Source organism: Polypterus senegalus, chromosome 7, assembly GCF_016835505.1.
Source record: "Polypterus senegalus isolate Bchr_013 chromosome 7, ASM1683550v1, whole genome shotgun sequence".
Taxonomy (NCBI): Eukaryota; Metazoa; Chordata; class Cladistia; order Polypteriformes; family Polypteridae; genus Polypterus; species Polypterus senegalus.
In genome coordinates this window covers 124456110-124479944 of record NC_053160.1, presented here as the reverse complement: position 1 = coordinate 124479944, position 23835 = coordinate 124456110, and the positions used below count along the sequence as shown (strand labels likewise).

The following is a 23835-nucleotide window of genomic DNA, read 5'->3' as shown; positions in this document are numbered from 1 at the left end:
GTTGTCAGCCCAGGCAGCACGGTGGCGCAGTGGTAGCACTGCTGCCTCGCAGTTAGGAGACCCGGGTTTGCTTCCCGGGTCCTCCCTGCGTGAAGTCTGTATGTTCTCCCCGTGTCTGTGTGGGTTTCCTCCGGGTGCTCCGGTTTCCTCTCACAGTCCAAAGACATGCAGGTTAGGTGGATTGGCGATTCTAAATTCGCCCTAGTCTGTGCTTGGTGTGTGGGTGTGTTTGTGTGTGTCCTGCCGTGGGTTGGCACCCTGCCTGGGATTGGTTCCTGCCTTGTGCCCTGTGTTGGCTGGGATTGGCTCCAGCAGACCCCCCGTTACCCTGTGTTCGGATTCAGCGGGTTTTAAAATGGACGAATGTTGTCAGCCCAGGACAGATCCACTGAGATGGTGACTCCTAAAAACTTAAAGCTGGAAACTCTCTCTACAGCATCTGCATTGATTGTTATTGGACTGTGATTGGTCTTTTTAGTGGTCCTAAAGTCCAGAATAACTTCTTTGGTCTTTTTGGTATTTAAGACCAGTTTGTTGGTGTTGGTTTACCAGTTTTAATGATTTCTGTCAGAGTATTGTTGTTTATCGGGCATTTAAATTTATTCTAGATCTATTGCATTTATTTTGTCATTCCACTGAAAACATTGTAAATACAAAAAATAAAAATGAGGTAAAATCTTAAGTAAATAACTTTATAAAATAATGTGTTTAAGGAGGTGGTTGGGGGAAAAATAAGTCTTTTTCCCAATTCTAAAATGTCTTCAGGTTTTGCTTTCAGCTGTTCACCCCATGCTGGTAAAAATACACAAAGTTGTCACTTTTGGAGTTTTAATTAGGTATCTTATAGTGTTCAAGTAATAAAGTAGCTCTGCGATAGCTACATGTGTGCTTTGGAGCTCTAAAGTGGCAATTATAATTTAGGAAATGACTTGGTAGTCTTTGTTCTCAAGACACAGTTGCTTAATTAAGTCAGTGTTTCTTTCTTTCTGTGTTTTAGCTTCTGGAATTTTTTGTGGAAGAATACTTTGATCAGAACCCAATCAGCCAGGTGAGTTTGTCTTTGTTTTGAATTTATTAAATCCACTCAGAGGATTTTGGAATTGGAAAACTTGACCTTTGAGGACCACTTTCTCCACAATCCTCAAACATTTGCCTGAATAATGTTTGTGATAGGGCGGCACGGTGGCGCAGTGGTAGCGCTGCTGTCTTGCAGTTAGGAGACCCGGGTTCGCTTGCATGTTCTCTCCGTATCTACATGGTACTCCATGTGGTACTCCGGTTTCCTCTCCCAGTCCAAAGACATGCAGGTTGGCGATTCTAAATTGTCCCTAGTGTGTGCTTGGTGTGTGTGTGTGCGCCCTGCGGTGGGCTGATACCCTGCCCGGGGTTTGTTTCCTGCTTTGTACCGTGTTGGCTGGGATTGACTTCAGCAAACCCCCATGACCCTGGACTTAGGATATAGCGGGTTGGATAACGGATGGATGTTTGAGATAGGGTTTAAAGCAGGCATGTCAAACACGCGGCCCGCATGACAGATCCTTGTTACCACTGAACTTGTACAAAATGATTACTGTCGTTTGTGATTGAATCATTCTGCATCTTTGGTGTTACTTATTGACTTTTCTTACTTCTGCCTTCTGACAAAAGCGCGTTTTCCCATGGCATTACGGTACCAGAAACGTCATCTGCTAGTATAGCCACGAGCCTTGACCAAAGTTAATGAGCCACGAGGTCGCAACTGAAGTGCTAGGCTGCAGCAGAGGTGGCCTTAGGCATGTGCAAACTGTGCACCTGTACAGGGCCACCAAGCCAACATATATTGAATATAAAACAGGAACAGAAAATAATGACACAGCTTGGTTTTCAAGTTACGGACATGTGCATATAGAAGCGTGTCATGTGCACAAGGCGGCTATGTAGTGTCCACAACAGACATGGCCATCCGCCGTGCATAAGATACCATATTGACATTGACGGGTGATGGGGCCACCGATTCTTTCTCTGACCAGGGCTGCCACAAGCCTAGAGCCACCCCTGCTAGGCTACACTACTGGCTGGGCTGCTGAGACTGGCCACTGGGCAGAACTGACCATCACGAGTAGTAATAGCTTGCATATTTTCATGCTTTTTTGCTCTTGTTTTATGTAATTTTATGCTAGTATTGTAACGAACAGTTAGTGCAGACTACAGCTGAAGATCTGAAGTGGACGCGAGAAGTTGGTGAGTTTATTAACATTTTTCTGATTTTGAGTTTGTAAAATTAGTGTAGGTCATGGGGCTTTTTGCATATCAGCTCATTTTACAATATGAACTTAGTAAAGTAAAATTAGATTTTTGAAGTATTTGTTTTCCAATTTGAATTTCTGAGCAGTGAATTCAGTGAGCGTTTTCATGATTTCAGTTTACACGAAAAGGACTTTTGCGCTGTTCTCTTAAAACGTGGAGAATGCGCTTGAGAATATCCAAATGGAATTGATTGAACTGCAGTCAGATTCTGTTCTGAAGGCAAAATACAACAAAGTTGGTGTGCCAGGCTTGTATGCTTACTTGCCACCCTCGTATGTGCTGATCCGTAAGTTGGCATCGAGAGTACTGTCTATGTTCGGAAGCACTTACCTTTGTGAGCAATTGTTTTTTTTAATGAAAGCTACCAAAACCCCACATCGCTCAAGACTTACTGTCGAGCACCTTTCATCCCTCATAAAAGTTGCAGCTGCACAAGATTTCAAGCCTAATATTGACAAAGTGGTTACTAACAAGAGATGCCATGTGTCGGGACAAAAGAAATAGATCTCAGACTGTAAGACTCCTATATAAGCAATGAATATAATATAATATAATAATATAAGGACCTAGCTAAGAGGCTAAGACTCTAATTGTACGCTGTTGTACAGAGATTGTATGGAAATAAATTGCTTTTCTTTAAATTTTAAGTTTTACATTTTTTTAAGGTTTTCAGTATTGGAAAGAAAGCTACAGTAACTTTGTATAATAGTATTTGTTACAGTGAGGCCCACTGACACACACATGGCAGTCGAAGTGGCCCACCAATAGTAGTAGTAGTAGTAGTGAGTTTGACATGCCTGGTTTAAAGAGTCACGCCAATGCGTTTCAAATCGACAGAATGTAGTTTCAAGCTCTGGAGGGGAGTTAAATTTGATTTACAGTTAGACTTATGCAAGTAGGATGAACACCATACTGCCATCTAATTCAGACACGATACTGTGGAGAAGTTCAGCCGTGTTACATTTCTTGGAGTCACAATCACTGACAACCTTAAGTGTGTCAAATTAAAAACAGATCTTTGCTAAGTAATCAAAATTAATTAAACATAAGATTTATCACATAAACATGACATACCTAAATCATCACTGGTATAACCAATTAGTTTTAGAAGTCTTATTAATTAAATGTAGATCTCCTGTCTGTAGTCAAGGGGTTTTAGTAGTCTTTTGTAAATGCACCTACAGTATGTCTGGAAGGTCCAACTTGTAGGGAGTCCTTATCCTTGCCTAACCAGCACAATGAAGACAAGCAAACACTCCAAGCAATTCTGTGAAAAGGTGTTTGAAAAGCAGACATGAGGGAATAGATAAAAGATATGAATCATTCATATATATATATATGTATGTGTGTATATATATATACAAATACCACTGACTCACGAAATCTCCCGAACCGGCTAGTGTATGTGTGTGTGTATGGAAGTGAAGGTTTGTGATACGGTTTGCATATTTGTAGTTGGAGATTCACAAAGGGAGAGAATGAATCATGTATCATAAAGTAGTTTTTATTCCTGAGCTTTCAACAAGTAAGATTTAAGGCCAGTACTAAAAGTGCCAGAGAGCTGGCTGAATTTTAGCTATCAAACAAAAACGTCATTAATAGACTTTTGGGTATGAACCCAGCATATGCAAACTTAAGAAGAACAACATCCTCATAATCAATTGAACTCAATCACCAACACCCTTCTATCCCCACCTCATTACACCCCCCACCTAATTTTGCTATACAGTAATCCCTCACTATATCACGCTTCGACTTTCGCGGCTTCACTCTATCGCGGATTTTAAATGTAAGCATATCTAAATATATATCACAGATTTTTCGCTGGTTCACGGATTTCTGCGGACAATGCGTCTTTTAATTTATGGTACATGCTTCCTCAGTTTGTTTGACCAGTTGATTTCATACAAGGGACGCTATTGGCAGATGGCTTAAAAGCTACCCAATCAGTTTATAAGGGCTTAAAATATATAAAAATAACTATACAAGCATATGGTTTCTACTTCACGGATTTTCATCTATCGCGGGGGGTTCTGGAACGCAACCCCCGTGATTGAGGATGGATTACTGTATATTGCCTTTGATTGTTGTATGTCTAATCATTATCCTCTGATGAAGGCTCCCGGCAGGAGCTGAAAGCTGAGGAATAAAAACTACTTTATGATACATGATTCATTCTCTCCCTTTGTGGATCTCCAACTACAAATATATACAGTGGTGTGAAAAACTATTTGCCCCGTTCCTGATTTCTTATTCTTTTGCATATTTGTCACACAAAATGTTTCTGATCATCAAACACATTTAACCATTAGTCAAATATAACACAAGTAAACACGAAATGCAGTTTTTAAATGATGGTTTTTATTATTTAGGGAGAAAAAATCCAAACCTACATGACCCTGTGTGAAAAGTAATTGCCCCTTGTTAAAAATAACCTAACTGTGGTGTATCACACCTGAGTTCAATTTCCGTAGCCACCCCCAGGCCTGATTACTGCCACACCTGTTTCAATCAAGAAATCACTTAATCGATCTATCATTCTGGTAAAGATTATAAAGCCATTTCTAAAGCTTTGGGACTCCAGCGAACCACAGTGAGAGCCATTATCCACAAATGGCAAAAACATGGAACAGTGGTGAACCTTCCCAGGATTGGCCGGCTGACCAAAATTACCCCAAGAGCACAGAGACGACTCATCCGAGAGGTCACAAAGACCCCAGGACAACGTTTAAAGAACTGCAGGCCTCACTTGCCTCAATTAAGGTCAGTGTTCACGACTCCACCATAAGAAAGAGACTGGGCAAAAACGGCCTGCATGGCAGATTTCCAAGACGCAAACCACTGTTAAGCAAAAAGAACATTAGGGCTCGTCTCAATTTTGCTAAGAAACATCTCAATGATTGCCAAGACTTTTAGGAAAATACCTTGTGGACTGATGAGACAAAAGTTGAACTTTTTGGAAGGCAAATGTCCCATTACATCTGGCATAAAAGGAACACAGCATTTCAGAAAAAGAACATCATACCAACAGTAAAATATGGTGGTGGTAGTGTGATGGTCTGGGGTTGTTTTGCTGCTTCAGGACCTGGAAGGCTTGCTGTGATAGATGGAACCATGAATTCTACTGTCTACCAAAAAATCCTGAAGGAGAATGTCCGGCCATCTGTTAGTCAACTCAAGCTGAAGCGATCTTGGGTGCTGCAACAGGACAATGACCCAAAACACACCAGCAAATCCACCTCTGAATGGCTGAAGAAAAACAAAATGAAGACTTTGTGCGAGGTGGGGTGGGGGTCCTTTTAATAGGTGATCCCTTATAGTTTTCAGTCTGCAACATGCCTTAGTCCAGTGGACACCATGCTTTCGCTGTCTAAGCGTTCTTCAAGTAAAAAAAAAAATCCATCATCACTAAGCAATGTGCTTTCCAAACTCACTTCAGCATTCCTCAATAGTGATGTCCCAAATCGGAAAACAATTCTTCATTGGGTGGCTAAATTTAGACAGACGGGTATAACATTGAACAGAAAATTTCGAGGCCGTTCTCAGTCAGTTGAACATCTGAAAACATCCAAGCTATAAGGGCATCAATTTTGCAGTCCCCTAGATGTTCAGCGTGCAAACATGCTTCTTCCTTCTGCACTTCCAACACATTGTTGAGGAGGATTTTGCATGAGGACCTTAATTTCTAACCATACAAAATGATGGTAGTGCAGGAAATCACTGCAAGAGACTGGGAGAGCTGTAGAGTGTTGCGAGAGAACATTGTGCAAACCATCATCGAGATGCCACTGTCAAGGGCAGCAACAAGGCACATTTCCATTTGATTGTTTGCATAAATAAGCAAGATTTTTGCTATTGGGTTGAAATCACCCCTTGTGAACTTCATCAGAGACCCCCGCACAATGAACTTGTTACAGTTTGGTGTGCTGTTGCAGAATTTTGGCATTGTAGGCCCTTACTTTTTTGAGGAGGGGGGAGCAACGGTCACCGTCATTTCAGAATGTTACATTGAAATGCTAGAGAACTTTTTGCAGCCCCAACTGGATGAAGTAGATATAGTGGATGCCTGGTTTCAACAGGATGGAGCAACGGCTCATAAGGCACGCAGATCCATGCAAATTTTATGGGAGATGTCTCCCTGCGCAATGATGTCGGGTGGCCTTCATGTTCGCCTCATCTCGCTCTGTGCAATTTCTTCTTGTGGGGCTATCTCAAGTTGAAGGTATGCGCACACCGACCTCAAAACCTAGAAGCCCTCAAGGATGCTATTCACCACGGAATCGCCGCTATTCCTCCCAAGTCATGCGATTGTTCAGAAATCGTCTCAAAGAGTGTATTGCTAATGATGGCCACTACCTTGAAGACATAATTTTTAAAACACAGTGAAAAAATTCTTGTGTCATAATGAAATGTTCTTTATCTTGTTGTGTTTTTGTAGATTAAACGTTTGAAATGTGGTACGTCTTTATGGCTCACCCTGTATATCTCAATTTCATTGGTAATGGTGGAGTTTTTTTTTTTTAAGTGCATGACACTGGATTTTTGGTTTTACTGGTACTATAATAAAGGATATTTGTTTTCTGACCATTTTCTTTGAATCTGTGCTTTCATTTTTTCACCACTGGTCTGGTCTGGTATGGTACAGATGTCCATATTTTGAATGTGTGTGGAGGTACCAGTGTATTGGGCATTCCACAAAGAAGAATGGAGAGTGAAATTAGTGTCCCAAATGTGTAAAGCTGATGGAGACTTACTTACACAGACTTAATGCTGTAATTGCTGCCAAAGGTGCAATACTTAAAAAATAATTTGGAAGGGGGTAAATACTTCAGCAATCAATTATCTTGTGCTTTATATTTTTAATTAACTTAGACCACTTTGCAGAGATCTGTTTTACTTTAACCTTAAACAGTCTTTTTCCATTGACCAGTGTCTAAGAAGCCAAATTAAATCTACTGAATTAATGTTGTATAATTGTAAAATGTGAAAAATTCCAGGGGTTATTTTATATATGCACTGTAATCTCCCTGTTTCTTAGAATTCAAATGTAATAGCTTGTAGTTAATTTTGTAGAGTCTGTTGTCTATCGTGGTAAAACAACCACTTGGTTTATTATTTTAAGGGACAATGCACATGGTGTCACATATTTTTAATACAAGCAAGAGTATTGTGGCTTCTGCAGATGCACTGCAAAATTGCATGTTTTCCAATTCAGTGATGGAAAGAGAGAATGCTGTGGCTTCCTCTGAGACACAGTAGAATTGCATGTTCCCAAATAGGCTATATTCACACTGTAGTGCTGATGTAGTTCTGGTGAAATCTCAGCCAGCTAAGTCGCATCCATTCTCTGTATTGCAGTTATGATTTTTGTTTAGTGGCGGGAATGTCTGAGAAAAATAAGTTTAAATTTCAGCTTACAGATACTACGGAAACTGAACCACATAGTGAAAAAATTTATGGGATAGACCCTATCTTGTATGTACATGAAATATGTCCTACATATGTGAAAATATCTGTAAGATAACTCATTAGCTGAACATTGTTTTGTTCCTTTATGTTCAGCTTCCAGTAAGTACAACAAGGTTAGATATCATACATTTCCCTCTGATGCAGAAACTGATCTAAATTGATCGTCACTATCTGGAGAGAAAGCCTTAAAGTTCATCCCCATTCTAGAGTTTGCAGGAAACATTTTTAAAAAGAGGATTTTCGCAAGTCACAGTCTGAAACAGGGTGGCAACTTTTGAATAAGAAGCAGTTCCTGCATTGTATAAGTGGAACAATTTCCACATTCAACACTGGAGGTTTGGGAGAGGAGAAAGGGACAGACTGAGATGAGGATGAGGAGGAGGATTATAAAATCCTTAAGGACGACGATTACGCTTCGGCTCTGGATCTAGCAGTTGTCTGCCTAACGCTAGATGAAAATATGTCTGTCAGAGGGGAGGTTCTCCAGCTGAGGAAACAATTAGAGACCCTTACAATGAAGCAGCAATTTGGTATGCACTGTTTTGTTTGGTTTAATGACTAATTATTAAGAATCTTTTTTATTTTTTTTTATTTTTTTATTTTAAAAGCAACCTAATGTAATTGCATATTTGTCCAATGTAAGTTCATAGCAGACCCAAGTTTTAGTACATCCAGACCTTACTTTTGTAATTGTGGATATTAGCTTGAAATATATAGTTTGAAGTTGTACTCCTGTTTAGCTCCTGATATTTGGCAAAATATTTAAATAATGCCACTTAAGTCATTTACTGTAAGTATGAGTACATTTTGAAGTGATCGGGTGAAAAATGGTGTAGACAGCTAGTTTGTTTTGATATCAGCACTGGAAGTTAGGAAGCTGGATGATGTGGAATGCAGAAGAGAGTGTGCATATAGCCTGTTCAGTGATGGAAAGAAAGAAAGAGAAACAAACAAACCACAATATACTGCTTAAAATGTGGTACATTTTTTCTAATAGGTTTTTCATTTTGACACAGTTATTATTATTAAAAAAGTAAAAATAGAAAAATTATAAAAAGTGAAGACTGACACAAAAGTACTATTTAAAAAAAAAACCAAAAGAAACAAGCCCCTTCAAGACAAAACCATTGTAAAAGCCCCTGTAAATATTAAGTAATAAAGGACACGGCTGCATCCAATCTTACCTTTGCAATATTCATACTTTCCATCCAGAACTTGGTCATGATGCCAGAACTATGAAATAATGTGCATTTATCAAAAAATAACAACATGAAGGCTAATGAAATATGACTTACTTAGTAAAAAAATCTGTATTTACATATTTTTTATTGCTTAATGTCGCATTTTAATTTAAAATTCATAATATTGAATGTTTGATTACAAAAGAATTGACAGTGTTAAATTATTTTTAAATGATAAACTCTTTAGGAACTCTTGACAGAAAATATATTACATTTTGATCAAATTCTATAAGAAATGTTTCCAGCACCTTGTTGAATCCAAACTAAATAGTTTGAGCTGTTCTGGTTGTAGAAGGTGGTCCTATCAGGTACTAGACGTGTATATATGTAAATGTATACAGTACTGTTGGATTGTTAATCGGAAATGTGTTATACAAAAATTGATTGAATATTGAGGTACATTTCCAACTGAACCATCAGGTAATAAGATGTAATAAGTGAATAAATATAAAATGTTAAAGTTATAAAAAACATATAGATATACAGGTATATATATATAATCACTTCTTTTATAAGAGAAATGGGAAGTGGAGTACCTGAATGAGATCCCATCTTAGCTTAGAGTGCAAAGGGCTAAGAAGAATTTTTTCAGTTTCTTAGTACAGAATATACTCTAATTTTTGTAAATGCTTTTCTGCTCCATTAACAGTTTCTATCACTTCTGTTACTTTTGTTTGTGTCGGATTTTAACCCACATTACACAGAGTAATACAATACAATACAATACAATTTATTTTTGTATAGCCCAAAATAACACAAGAAGTGCTGCAATGGGCTTTTACAGACCCTGCCTCTTGACAGCCCCCCAGCCTTGATTCTCTAAGAAGACGAGGAAAAACTCAGAAAAAAAAAAAGAAAGAAAAAATGGAACAGGTAGGTTGGGCGTGCAGTGGGTGTCAAAAAGAAGGGGGTCAATACAATACACAGAACAGAACAAATCCTCAATACAGTATAAAAATAAAAATTTTAGAAGTATGTAACAGAATTTGACACTAGATGATATCACATAGTATGATTTGGATATGTTAAGAATCCTGGAGACCTCATCCATCAAAGTGCCTTCCCCATTTGGCCATTCCACGGCTGAAACAGCACTGGGACAGCCAATCTGATGAAAGGACCCCTCTTGCCCACGATTCCTGCGATCCTCCATCAGGGATGACTCTACCTTAGGCAGGCAAAACAACTTGGCCAAGTGCCACATTTGAGTACCGAGAAGAGAAACAGAATAGGTGAAGGTTAGTATCCAATTATAATTATCATGTTACTTATGTTTTAGTGGTAATGACTAACAACAGAGATGCAGTCTGTACAGTTAATCTGCAGCTCTAATCAGAATATGCTAAACTGAAGCAATGAGTCTTCAGCTGGGATTTAAAAGCTGAGACCGAAGGAGCATCTCTTATAGTAGCAGGCAGACCATTCCACAGTTTAGGGGCCCTGTAACTAAAAGCTTGACCTCCCACCGTTATTTTATTAACCCTGCTATTATTATTATTTTATTAATTGCTATCAGGTTTCTAACGCAGTCCTCCAATTTGCGTATTTTCTCGACCAACTCTAAATTAACTAAACACTTTCGGCAGGTGAAGCTGTCTACGCTGTCGGCCGGAAAATCCAGGTGAAATCTTAGTAGATTATAGCTTCAGTGTGTTCCTTGGTTTATATTCTGCATTTTATTTATTGAATAGCCTAACATTTTATCCATCCATCCATCCATTATCCAACCCACTATATCCTAACATAGGGTCACAGGGGTCTGCTGGAGCCAATCCCAGCCAACGCAGGGAGTAAGGCAGGAACAAATCCCTGGGCAGGGCGCCAGCCCACCGTAGGGCACACACACCCATACACCAAGCACACACTTGGGACAATTATCCAGATCACCCGGAGGAAACCCACACAGACACGGGGAGAACATGGAAACTATACACAGGGAGTAACCGGGAAGCAAACCTGTGTATCATAATTGTTTCCGTTCATCATTTTGAGGATGAGAATGTTGTGTTAATCTTAACAGCACAAGTTCTAACTGACCTTGCATTTTTAATTGAGTTTCCTTTTACCTGAGTATACCACTTTGCATGTAGAATGTCTACATTAAACCTTTTCTTCAAATGTTGTAATTTTTTTTTCTGCCTCCTTAATATGAGGTGTTTTTCCAGGTTTGTTATCATAAGTTATGTTTCTGGAATGTTACAAATACACATTACAAGAGCTATTATTCCTACTGCTTTCTAAAGGGATTGGTGTGATGGATTCCCATCATGCGAAGTATTGTCCGCTAATCTTTGTCTCCTGCCTATTATCTTGCATTTCCATTCTTAAGTTGTATACATTATGTCAGTAGTATACGATCATTGTTGATTTGTTTTAAGGATATTTTTGTGCTTTTATACATTTTCTGAAATAATTTTTATTTTTTTCCAGCTAGGTATAATTGCAACAAAAAATAAACGAGCAGAAAAGCTTACAGATCTCGCAGGTCAGTATAGTTTAAGTTGAAAAAAGTTAATGTATCTATTATAACTTTTATTCAACTTTTTAAAGAATTTAAAAATATAGTCATTGCTTGTTTACAATAGCTTGCTATTAATTTGGGTTCCAGTGCATGTATGGTTTGTATACTGTTTATCCAGCTGCTTGTTAAATGAGTGCTTACTATCCAGTATATTCAACATTTTCAAGAATGATTGTATCATAAAATGATAAAGTGAGGTATGGTAAAAGTGCACATTCACTTTTCATTTAAATTTTGTTTAATGTATAGGGATGTAAATGTACAGATGTGAAATTATGTATTTGAGACACAAAAGTTGCCTTGTGTGATTACTGACGGAGAGCATATGGGCATCCTTTGGAAATTTTTAAAAATCCACGTACAGTGCAGGTGACATCTCGGTGCTGTTGGCAGCTTGAATCTTCAGCTCCACATCTCAGTCTTTGTTTCATCACTGCTGCTTTTATTGAAAGTAATCCATTCAGTTTTGTTATATACAGAATATGTGCATGAAAGATAAATGCACAATGTCTAATTTGACTCAAACGTCTAAATCACTGGTATTTGATTCACCCAAGAAATCCAGCTAGCAGGGGTCCAAGCATAATCCTTTGACACAGATGCTGTGGCATGTTTGTCATATTTTTCTAGAAATCATTTCTCAATTAAATAATTCAATTTTGTCAGTGTCTGTAAAATTAATTTAGGAATTACTACACTCAAAGTTAAACACATTACATTGAACATTGTACACGGCATTGTGGAGGAGGTGTGGTATTTAAGTCTAAGCTGAATTTAACTACTTCGAGTGCAGTTTCTGTACTGTGATTTGTTCTAAAACCTGACTGAAACTTATCGAGAATAGCATGTTTACTGAGGTGGTCACTTAGCTGCATAATAACTGCCTTTTCTAGAATTTTATTTTTAGAAAGGCAGGTTAGAAATAGGTCTAACATTTTCAAAAGCAGAGGAGTCAAGATTATTTTTCTTGAGCAGGGGTTTAACTACAGCTGTCTTAAAACAGTCTGGGAAGACTCTCGTATCTAATGATGAATTTACTATGTGAAGAATACTATAAATTAGCACACCAGATACGTCTTAGAAAAAACTTGTTGATATTGGGTCAAGGACGCAGGTGGAGGGTCTCAGTTGAGAAATTATTTTATATCAATCACGTAAATCAACCTGGTGAAAGAGCTTCATTTGTTTAAAATGGAGTACCGGGATTTAAGAGGATCAGTATTGGGGAGATGTACTATATTATTTCTAATATCATTAATTTTGTGATTAAAAATATAGCAATAGCCTCACAAGTTTCATTGGAAATTTTTATGGAGGGATTCCATTGAGTGAACTAGGTTTAGCAGACGGATCAATTATAGAGAATAAAACTCTGCATTGTTTTTTATAATTTTAGAGAAATAGCAGCGCCTTTCAAGATGGACTGTGGTGTTGTATTCTGTTATTTTAGCCTGCAATATCTCATAGTGGATACTCAGTTTAGTGTTTCTCTATTTATGCTCAGCTCTCTGGTTGTTTTCTTTACATCAGACACTCCTTGGGTCTTCTGGTATAACAGTGCTAGAGGATTTTTAACTGGATTTTTTAACATAGAAATATCATAGGTTTTGTTTCCAAAAGATGCCTTCTATTGTTAAGAGTTATGTTTTTAGAAACATGTTTATAATTGTAAAACTTACTTGAAAATCATTAGGGATTCTTAGCACTGTCTTTCCTGAGATAAGATCATGTGATCTCTTTTCACAGCAGCAAAGGGATAGAAATATTAACAAGAAAGATAAAGTGAAGTACCAAAATATTCCACAAAAAGAAATAATTGGCTTTGAGTAAAGAAATTATATTGCAATGAATTGTGAAGACTTTTATAAGCATGCATTTTTATTTTGTGCCAATGTAACTTCAGTATTTCAGTACTTGGTATACTGACCTATTTATTAATCAGTGGTAGGTTGTGCAAGAAGGGTAGATATCCATTTCAGAAATGAAAATGGCTAGGTACAAAAATGTACAAGGGAGGAAGTAAAAAAAAAAAGAAATAGAACCCTATTTTTTAAGGGAGATTTTAGTGTGATATTAGCAGTAATCCAAGTTCATCTTTACTGCTGTTTCCTGTAATTTTGAGAACTTTTTTTTTACTAATACCATTGTGTTTTATATGACAAAATCGTTCAAATATGGGTATTTTTACCCTTTTCCCTCAAGTATTTCCAAAGCTGAATTCAAACTGTCCCGACAGCTTCCCCATATGACGCGAGTCTGTAGAAATCTCGTTATTACGAAGTACATTCAGCAGATACTTTCATTATAACTAAGTGCCTAAAAGACCTTGAAATACCTGAATGAGTCATCCGCAGAGCAGCTAGTTCTGTGGCCGTAGCTCAGTTGTGCACAGTGATCCCCAAACAAACATTGTAATTTTTTTTTCTTTCTTCGAACTTTCCTCATACTGTTTTTTTTTTTTGCCCTTTTTGTTTCCTGCGGTTTTCAGTGATAGTTTTTGCTTATTGCTCGTCAATTCTCGTCAGCATAAGTTGTAGGCAGGAAGAGATTAAAATTAACACAAAAGAAGCTATTGAAATGATTGCAAATGCCTGGGCGCAAGTTAAAGAAAGCACTCTAGTAACAAATACAGAATCTCATTACAACAAAATTTTCGTTATAACGAAATATTTTTTAGGTCCCAGGGAGTTCGTTGTAATGAAATTTAACCTGTATTTCTTTTTTGCCTATCAAACAGTAGCACAGTATAAGAATGGCAGAAGGACATGGAATAAAATCCAAGAAAGTAGTGAGAATTGGATATGTGAAATCTTTTTCATAACTTCTTTATTTTGTGTGTTTTTTATGTTATATAAAGTATATTCTTTTATTGAATTGTGGTCATTTTGTGTCCTTTCTTGTTTAATTTTTTAATGTAGGAAACCCAAAAAAGCATATAGAAGCACTAAAAAGAGCTGTGGACACAACATGTTCTGGGGAGCCTTCACTCTATAATTCACTCAGTTTGGCAATGCAAAATTTAAAGTAAGTGCTACTTTCTTTACTTCTTTCTTGGAGCATAAAGAATTTTCTGTAAAACAGCTAGTGGCCATATTTATATTAATTTATCAAGAAATATATTAAGCTTGTATTTAGAGTCAGAAACAAATGAAAGGTTTGGCCATAGTAAGCACCATTGTAGCTGACACATTTTGTTTACAGGTTGAATTCTCCTTTACAATGTTCTTATATATTATTTTTCCATTATGCCTGTACTTAACTAATTTTTTTAAAGGATGCCTCTGGTACTTTTTTAATTGTTTTTGCAATTTTAATGTACCTTCACTTTCTCAAGAAACATGTATTGTTGGAAAGTCTCCACCAGCAACTTGTAATTGTGGGCAGTAGGACACTAGAAGAAGCATAAATCACAAAATTAATACATTCACTTAGAAACATAATAGGTTTTGTATCCAAAATATATCTTCCATTGTTAAGAGTTATGTTTCAGAAACATGTTTATAGCTGTAAAACAAAGTTGAAAATCATTAGGGGTTTTCCAGAGGTTCTTGGCACTGTCTTTCCTGAGAGAAGATCATGTGATCTTGTCTCTTTTCACAGTCACTTTCTTCAGTGATATTTTCATATCAATAGTAGCCATTTTTGCAGTACTACTTTATATTCCCTGCTTTGTGTCCCAATAAATGCAAGTTATCAGCAATATACTAATAACTCAATTGTGCTTCTCTCACTCAGAATATGGAACCAATGTAGAAAGCATTTTAAGATAAAGAATCTTTTATCTGTGGCACCTCTGCAAGAGAACCACCTCTTTCAACCCTCGCAAGCATATGCAGTTTTTAATAGCTGGAGAATATTTGGGATTCAATTGCTTAGAGATCTTTATATAGACAACATCTTTGCATTCTATGAACAATTACATTCCAAATGTAACTTTCCAGCCATACATTTCTTTCACTGTCTTCAAATTAGGAACTTTGTTAAACAGAACCTGCCCGATTTTTCCTCATCTTGCACCCTCCTCCATGCCGGAAAAAATATTGCTCAATTTCAAGGACTATCTGCAATATATAAATTATTTTACAGTCCCTCCCTTTTAAAGATCCAAGAGGACAATGGGATCTCTAAATCAATATATCAGAAAAGGAGTGGTAAACAGCAATGCAGAGACTTAACTCGAACTCCATATACGCAAAGCATACAGTTATTCAACTGAAAATTATATATCGGGCACATCTGTTTTGCCTAAAACTGTCCCAAATTTTTCCAGGGCAAGATCCAACCTGCGAATGCTGCAATCAAGTCCCAGCCTCACTGGGTCACATGTTTTGGGCCTGCACCAAATTAACATCATTTTGGACCAAAGCTTTTAAGTGCCTTTCAGACAGCCTTGGTGTCACAATCCCTCCTAACCCATTAACAGTGTTTGGTGTTCTTCCAGATGGGTTTAAAGTGGAGAAGGACAAAGAAACTGTGATTGCATTCACTACTCTTTTGACATGCAGACTTATTTTGCTAAACTGGAAGAATCCTAACTCTCCTCTTTTAAGCCCGTGGGAAACAGATGTTTTATACTATTTGAAATTAGAAAAAATCAAATATTCAGTTAAAGGATCTGTACAGAATTTTTTCAAAACCTGTCAGGATCTAATCAATAATACTTTAGAATAAGCTCTTAATGCACCTATCTCCACATTTCTTTTTCTTCTCCATTCATCTCTATTGCCCTATTAAACTCATCAATTTAGGTATGTTTACAAGCCTTAAGTTTTACTCCATTGGCCATGCTGTCTGTTTCTCTCTCTCTCTCTCGGGGTGGGGGGTGACTTGTTTTCAATCCTGTTTTTTGTAAATATGTATCTATTTTGTGTGGAATGATTACAATAAAATTAAAAAAAAAAATAAAAAATAGTAGCCATTTTAAGGTAAGCCAACTGGAAATGACTTGAGGTTGAATATTTTAAGTAATCTGAAAGTAAAACCATCTGTAACTGTTTAGTAAAACATTGCTTTTTTAGCTAAAATGTCTTGAAAATGCTGATGCCTAGCATGTGGAAAAACAATAAAAAAATTTTGTGTAAAGTTTCCATTAACCCCATTTAAGTAATCAGTTATTTTGATGTTGTGGCTTTTAGTGAATAAGTTAACACCAGAGTTACCAAAAAAACCTCGTAAATCCAGCCCACCTTAAATCCGCTCGCACCTCTCCATCAGCGTCTCTTGTCTTGTAAATATGTCAATAAATCCAACCAGCAAGCAGCCTACTATCCCAGCCTCCCACGGCTGCAGAAAAACCCTCTCAGCTCAAGCCTTGTTTATCAGGGAGTCAGGTACCTAGAGCTGTATAGGCTAATAATATACTGCTCAAAAGAATTAAAGGAACACTTTTTATACAGAGTATAGCATAAAGTCAGTGAAACTTATGGGATATTAATCTGGTCAGTTAAGTAGCAAAGGGGGTTGTTAATCAGTTTCAGCTGCTGTGGTGTTAATGAAATTAACAACAGATGCACTAGAGGGGCAACAATGAGATGACCCCCAAAACAGGAATGGTTTAACAGGTGGAGGCCACTGACATTTTTCCCTCCTCATCTTTTCTGACTGTTTCTTCACTAATTTTGCATTTGGCTACAGTCAGTGTCGCTACTGGTAGCATGAGGCGATACCTGGACCCTACAGAGGTTGCACAGGTAGTCCAACTTCTCCAGGATGGCACATCAATACGTGTCATTGCCAGAAGGTTTGCTGTTTCTCCCTGCACAGTCTCAAGGGCATGGAGGAGATTCTAGGAGACAAGCAGTTACTCTAGGAGAGCTGGAGAGGGCCATAGAAGGTCCATAACCCATCAGCAGGACCAGTATCTGCTCCTTTGGGCAAGGAGGAACAGGATGAGCACTGCCAGAGCCCTACAAAATGACCTCCAGCAGGCCACTGGTGTGAATGTCTCTGACCAAACAACCAGAAAGACTTCATGAGGGTGACCCAAGGGCCCCCATGTCCTCTAATGGGCCCTGAGCTCACTGCCCAGCAGCATGCAGCTCGATTGGCATTTGCCATAGAATACCAGAATTGGCAGATGCACCACTGGTGCCCTGTGCTTTTTACAGATGAGAGCAGGTTCACCCTGAGCACGTGACAGAAGTAAAAGGGTCTGGAGAAGCCATGCAGTTTGGTGGTGGGTTAATGATTGTCTGGGGAGGCATATCCATGGAGGGTCACACAGACCGCTACAGGCTTGACAAAGGCACCTTGGCTGCCATTAGGTATCAGGATGAAATCCTTGGAACCATTGTCAGACCCTATGCTGGTACAGTGGCTCCTGGTGCACGACAATTCCTGGCCTCATGTGGTGAGAGTATGTAGGCAGTTCCTGGAGGATGAAGGAATTGATACCATTGACTGGCCACCACACTTTCCTGACCTAAATCCAATAGAACACCTCTGGGACATTATGTTTTGGTCCATCCAATGCCACCAGGTTGCACCTCAGACGGTCCAGGAGCTCAGTGATGCCCTGGTCCAGATCTGGGAGGAGATCCCCCCACAACACCATCTGTCATCTCATTAGAAGCATGCACCGATGTTGTCAGGCATGTATACAAGAACACAGGGGCCATACAAAGTGCTGCGTGCAATTTTGAGTTGCTGCAATTAAATTTTGGCAAAATGGACTAGCCTGCCACATAATTTTTTCACTCTGATTTTTGGGCGTCTTTGAATTCAGGGCTCTGTAGGTTGATCATTTTCATTTCCATCAAATGATGTGGCATCCTTTCGTTCCTAACACATTACCCAGCCTATATCAGTATAGATATCCAGGAGGATTTCTTTTTCCCATTGATATCTGATGTGTTTTCAAAGTGTTCCTTTAATTTTTTTGAGCAGTTTATTTATATATATATATATATATATATATATATATATATATATATACACACACACGTAAAGTTAACAGTGTGGGAGAGTGTATAATGGCTTAAAATATATAAAAATAACCATACAAACATATGGTTTTACTTGTGGATTTTCATCCATATATATATATATGCATGCATACATACATACATACATACATACATATATATGTGTATATATATATATATACGTATGTATGTATATACATATATATATATGTATATATATATATATATATATATACACAGGGAGTGCAGAATTATTAGGCAAATGAGTATTTTGTCCACATCATCCTCTTTATGCATGTTGTCTTACTCCAAGCTGTATAGGCTCCAAAGCCTACTACCAATTAAGCATATTAGGTGATGTGCATCTCTGTAATGATAAGGGGTGTGGTCTAATGACATCAACACCCTATATCAGGTGTGCATAATTATTAGGCATCTTCCTTTCCTTTGGCAAAATGGGTCAAAAGAAGGACTTGACAGGCTCAGAAAAGTCAAAAATAGTAAGATATCTTGCAGAGGGATGCAGCACTCTTAAAATTGCAAAGCTTCTGAAGCGTGATCATCGAACAATCAAGCGTTTCATTCAAAATAGTCAACAGGGTCGCAAGAAGCGTGTGGAAAACCAAGGCAAAATAACTGCCCATGAACTGAGAAAAGTCAAGCGTGCAGCTGCCAAGATGCCACTTGCCACCAGTTTGGCCATATTTCAGAGCTGCAACATCACTGGAGTGCCCAAAAGCACAAGGTGTGCAATTCACAGAGACATGGCCAAGGTAAGAAAGACTGAAAGACGACCACCACTGAACAAGACACACACGCTGAAATGTCAAGACTGGGCCAAGAAATATCTCAAGACTGATTTTTCTAAGGTTTTATGGACTGATGAAATGAGAGTGAGTCTTAATGGGCCAGATGGATGGGCCCGTGGCTGGATTGGTAAAGGGCAGAGAGCTCCAATCCGACACAGACGCCAGCAAGGTGGAGGTGGAGTACTGGTTTGGGCTGGTATCATCAAAGATGAGCTTGTGGGGCCTTTTCGGGTTGAGGATGGAGTCAAGCTCAACTCCCAGTCCTACTGCCAGTTTCTGGAAGACACTTTCTTCAAGCAGTGGTACAGGAAGAAGTCTGCATCCTTCAAGAAAAACATGATTTTCATGCAGGACAATGCTCCATCACACGCGTCCAAGTACTCCACAGCGTGGCTGGCAAGAAAGGGTATAAAAGAAGAAAAACTAATCACATGGCCTCCTTGTTCACCTGATCTGAACCCCATTGAGAACCTGTGGTCCATCATCAAATGTGAGATTTACAAGGAGGGAAAACAGTACACCTCTCTGAACAGTGTCTGGGAGGCTGTGGTTGCTGCTGCACGCAATGTTGATGGTGAACAGATCAAAACACTGACAGAATCCATGGATGGCAGGCTTTTGAGTGTCCTTGCAAAGAAAGGTGGCTATATTGGTCACTGATTTGTTTTGTTTTGTTTTTGAATGTCAGAAATGTATATTTGTGAATGTGGAGATGTTATATTGGTTTTACTGGTAAAAATAAATAATTGAAATGGGTATATATTTGTTTTTTGTTAAGTTGCCTAATAATTATGCACAGTAATAGTCACCTGCACACACAGATATCCCCCTAAAATAGCTAAAACTAAAAACAAACTAAAAACTATTTCCAAAAATATTCAGCATTGATATTAATGAGTATTTTAGGTTCATTGAGAACATGGTTGTTGTTCAATAATAAAATTATTCCTCAAAAATACAACTTGCCTAATAATTCTGCACTCCCTGTGTGTGTGTATATATATATATATATATATATATATATATATATATATATATATATATATATATATATATATATATATATATTATATTTTATTGAATTAAAAAATGGTATGTATAAAAATAACAAAAATAAAATCTGGGAAAAATGTTTCTCAAAATAAAAAAAAAAAATAAACAGTCAATGAGTAGAAAAATGGCAAATTCATTTAAATAGCACTCTTATGGCCAACAATGGGGCTGTGTTAAAAATTATTAAGGAAAGGGGAGAAAAAAATGCTTTACGAACTTTGGCTTAGTATTAAAAAAAATGTTAGCCTAGGTTTTGAACACAATAAAATTGAATTATTATGCTACTTAGCTTTATGAACAATAAAGTTGTCATTTCAAAAAGATTATCAAGCAATATGCTGTAAACATCTTGTTATATGTAAATAGACATTTTTCCTAATCAGGCCCTTAACATTTGTTCAGAAATAATATTTTATGTATAACATTTTCTTACAAGTGTAGCTTAAATTGCTTTACAAAAAAATAGGTACAAAGGAATTTGAAGATGTATTAAAATTAAATAAGAAGCAAATGGACATGTCCTTGTCCATTTTAATAAATGACTATTGCACAGTCAAATGGCCAAAGAAAGGCCAAAGCCCACACCGTCCGCTCTGCACATTCCAACATACACATACATGTGACTGCCTCGGTCCAGTCACAGTTCCAATTCAGGATATCCTCTGAACTTCTCTCAAGCATCACAGGCAGTTGGTGTTGACTTAACAGCTGGCAGAGATGCACAGCACCACTACAATAAATTAGAAAAAATAGAACTAACAGAGGAGGTTACTGCACAGTGCGAATCTTACAAACTGTATGCCTTGCCTTTTATGATCTATTACAGCCTGTGCAAGTAATTAAAAAAGGCCAAATTAAAAAAGCTGGCTTGTTGAAGTTTTTTTGAAATGCTTTATATTTGTAGCCTGGCACTTCTCTTTTGGCAAAGCATTCTAGGTTTTTGTTGGATTAGTATAGAAAACTGCCTCACCAGTGTATGTGCTTGATCTTGGACTAAAAAGCAAAACAATGTTTTAGGAGTAAACTGAGAAATGTAGGGGGACAGACATTCCAAAATACAGATATGGTCTACAATACTCAAAAGCCTTATATATAGTTAATAGGAGTTTGAAATCAAACAATAGATGAGCAGGTAGTACAGTGAGACTGAGAAAGTTTTCTGAGGTTTGGAAAAATAAAGCAATAATTAAATTAAAATATGGGAGATGTCTCTTGATCACTTTGCAGAGGTACAGTAAATGCAGACCAGAGATTTAGATGGAGGATTCTGGAGGTGCCGGGCAAGAGGGCCACCCACTAATTCAACATGGCACACATCTGTCCTTCTTTCCTTCTTTAACTGCCATCCCATAACATTGCTAGACTCTTCCATCTCACTGTAACCGTTAAAAATATAAACACAGTATGTAAATGATGATCACACACAAAGGCATAAACTGCTTTCAACAGCATAGGGTTGATGAGGAGGTATAAATCATGCCTTTACACTGCATGTCCATTTTAATTTTATTTGCAGATTTGTGGTATTACTTTTTATTTTTTATACTTTTTTTTTTCTTTTTTAGCATGTTTGTTTCTGTATCTTATTTTCCATCTTATATAGAAATGCATAGAAAAACCAGATCATACAACTTAGCAGTCGTGTTTGTATATACATATATCCTTATGATTCATATAATTCTCAGTATCGTTGTTAGTGTTGAGTGAGTTAGCCCAAACAACGGATTGGTTCTTTGTATTCAGAGATAAAGGCAAGGAAAAAAGTTCTGAATGTTAGCAATTTGCAATTTTATAATTTTAAAGTAACTTAATAAATCATATTATTATCATCATTTACTTTTTTAAAACTGGTATTCTATCTGTGAAAAGGAACTTGCCATACAAAATTAACCTATATATTTTTGATGGTATATTGTTATACTGTTGTTTTTTGTATTTACACATTGGTCTTAAACCCTATGTCAAATTTACATTAATTTATCTAATATCCATAGTAAACTTTTATAGTATTTATAGACTTTTGTAGACTATTTTTTGTCATCACTTGTCAAGGATTGTGAAATTCATTAAAATGAGTATATACCTATAATTAACATTAAATGCAGACATGAACGTAAATACTGCACTGTATAAATTGTATTATTCTGTTTCTTAAAACAAGTGTGCCTCAGTTACCTTGATATAAGGCAAAAGGCTAGAGACCCACCACTTCATAGCGAAATAAAGTTAGGAGTCTTGCTGACGTTTTTGATTAATTACCGGTATTGCTGAAGTTTGTGTTACTGGTGTTCCCAGAAGGAGGTGTTTCATCTCACAAGGCACTCTGGATATCATTGAGAGGAATTACAGTGCATAGATTGATGGCAACTCCGGTCTGTACTGGGAACTGAGAAGGATGGCTGTGAGGGTGGATAAGGAGGCATTTGTTAGAAAAATCTGTGAGCAAGTGACACACCATCTGTAGACTAGTGACCCACATCCTGCTTACAGAGGAATTGAAGAATTGCACACATCCAAATCTGTTACTCTGAGAGTCGCAGTCAGGGTGGCTGATGGAACTGCCCTTATGGATGACACTTCAGTTGTGACCTGTTGGCCTGGCTACTTTGAGCAGCTGCTTAAAGCTGATCCTTCCGGTTAGGACGTGGGATATATCTGGGTCCACAGTTCCTGAGGCTGATCCTCCAATTAGCTGTGAACCACCCAATCTCACTGAGATTGCACAGGTGGTGAACCAGCTGAGCTGAGGGTTCGGAGATCTGTGGTATCCAGGGTGTACTTCTCCAGGCTGGTGGTAAGGCTGTCCTGCTGGTATTGCAAGCAATCTTTGCCTCCATTTGGGAGAGTGGTGTCATCCCAACTGACTGGAAAACGAGACTTGTCATCCCTATCTGGAAAGGGAAGGATGATCGCCTAGATTGTGATCACACTGCTCTTGGTGCCGTGTAAGGTCCTTGCTAGGGTCATCTTCAATAGGATCTGTGATCACTTGCTCACCTGCCAGCGACTGGAGCGGTCTAGTTTTATGCCTAAGAAGTCTACCATCTACCGCATCCTGGCACTGAAGATTCTTATGGAGTGCAAACATGAGTATCAGCACAGTTTCTTTGCAGCCTTTGGTGATTTTCATGAAGCGCTCAACTCAGATGATCTGGCTGCCATGTGGGACATCCAGAGACTTTGCAGGATCCTCTCAAGGTTGCTGGATTTCATGGCTGGCCTGTACACTGGTACTGTGAGTGCTGTGCAGAGTGGAGGCAGGACCTCTGCGTTTTTCCCAGCTGATTCTGGGGTTCGTCAGGTGTGTGTTATTGCTCCTTCTCTGTTCAATGCTTGTATGTAGTGGGTGTTGGGCAAGTTCTTTTGTTCCAGCGGCTGTGGGGCATCTGTTGGAGAAGAACAATTCACTGATCTTGACTTTGCTGTTATCTTCGCAGAGTCAATGAAGGCTGTGATCGGGGTTCTCAAGAGACTGAGTGAGTGCTTGGGCTTGCGAGTGTCCTGGATAAAAATCATGATCCAGGCCTTTAATG

At 38.1% G+C, this 23835-nt stretch overlaps 1 protein-coding gene across 2 annotated transcripts in view; it reads left to right on the top strand.

Annotated features, from left to right (window-relative positions):
- gtf2h2 (general transcription factor IIH, polypeptide 2) overlaps positions 1-23835 on the top strand; it is a 102447-nt gene that overhangs the window by 36770 nt on the left and 41842 nt on the right. For both annotated transcript variants that reach the window (XR_005634376.1, XM_039759250.1), the window contains exons 6-8: positions 998-1048; positions 11427-11481; positions 14436-14541. Coding sequence is in view for 1 of the 2 variants with exons in the window: in XM_039759250.1 (XP_039615184.1) it covers positions 998-1048; positions 11427-11481; positions 14436-14541 (212 nt within the window). In the remaining variant the exon portion in view is untranslated. The remainder of the gene's footprint in view (positions 1-997; positions 1049-11426; positions 11482-14435; positions 14542-23835) is intronic.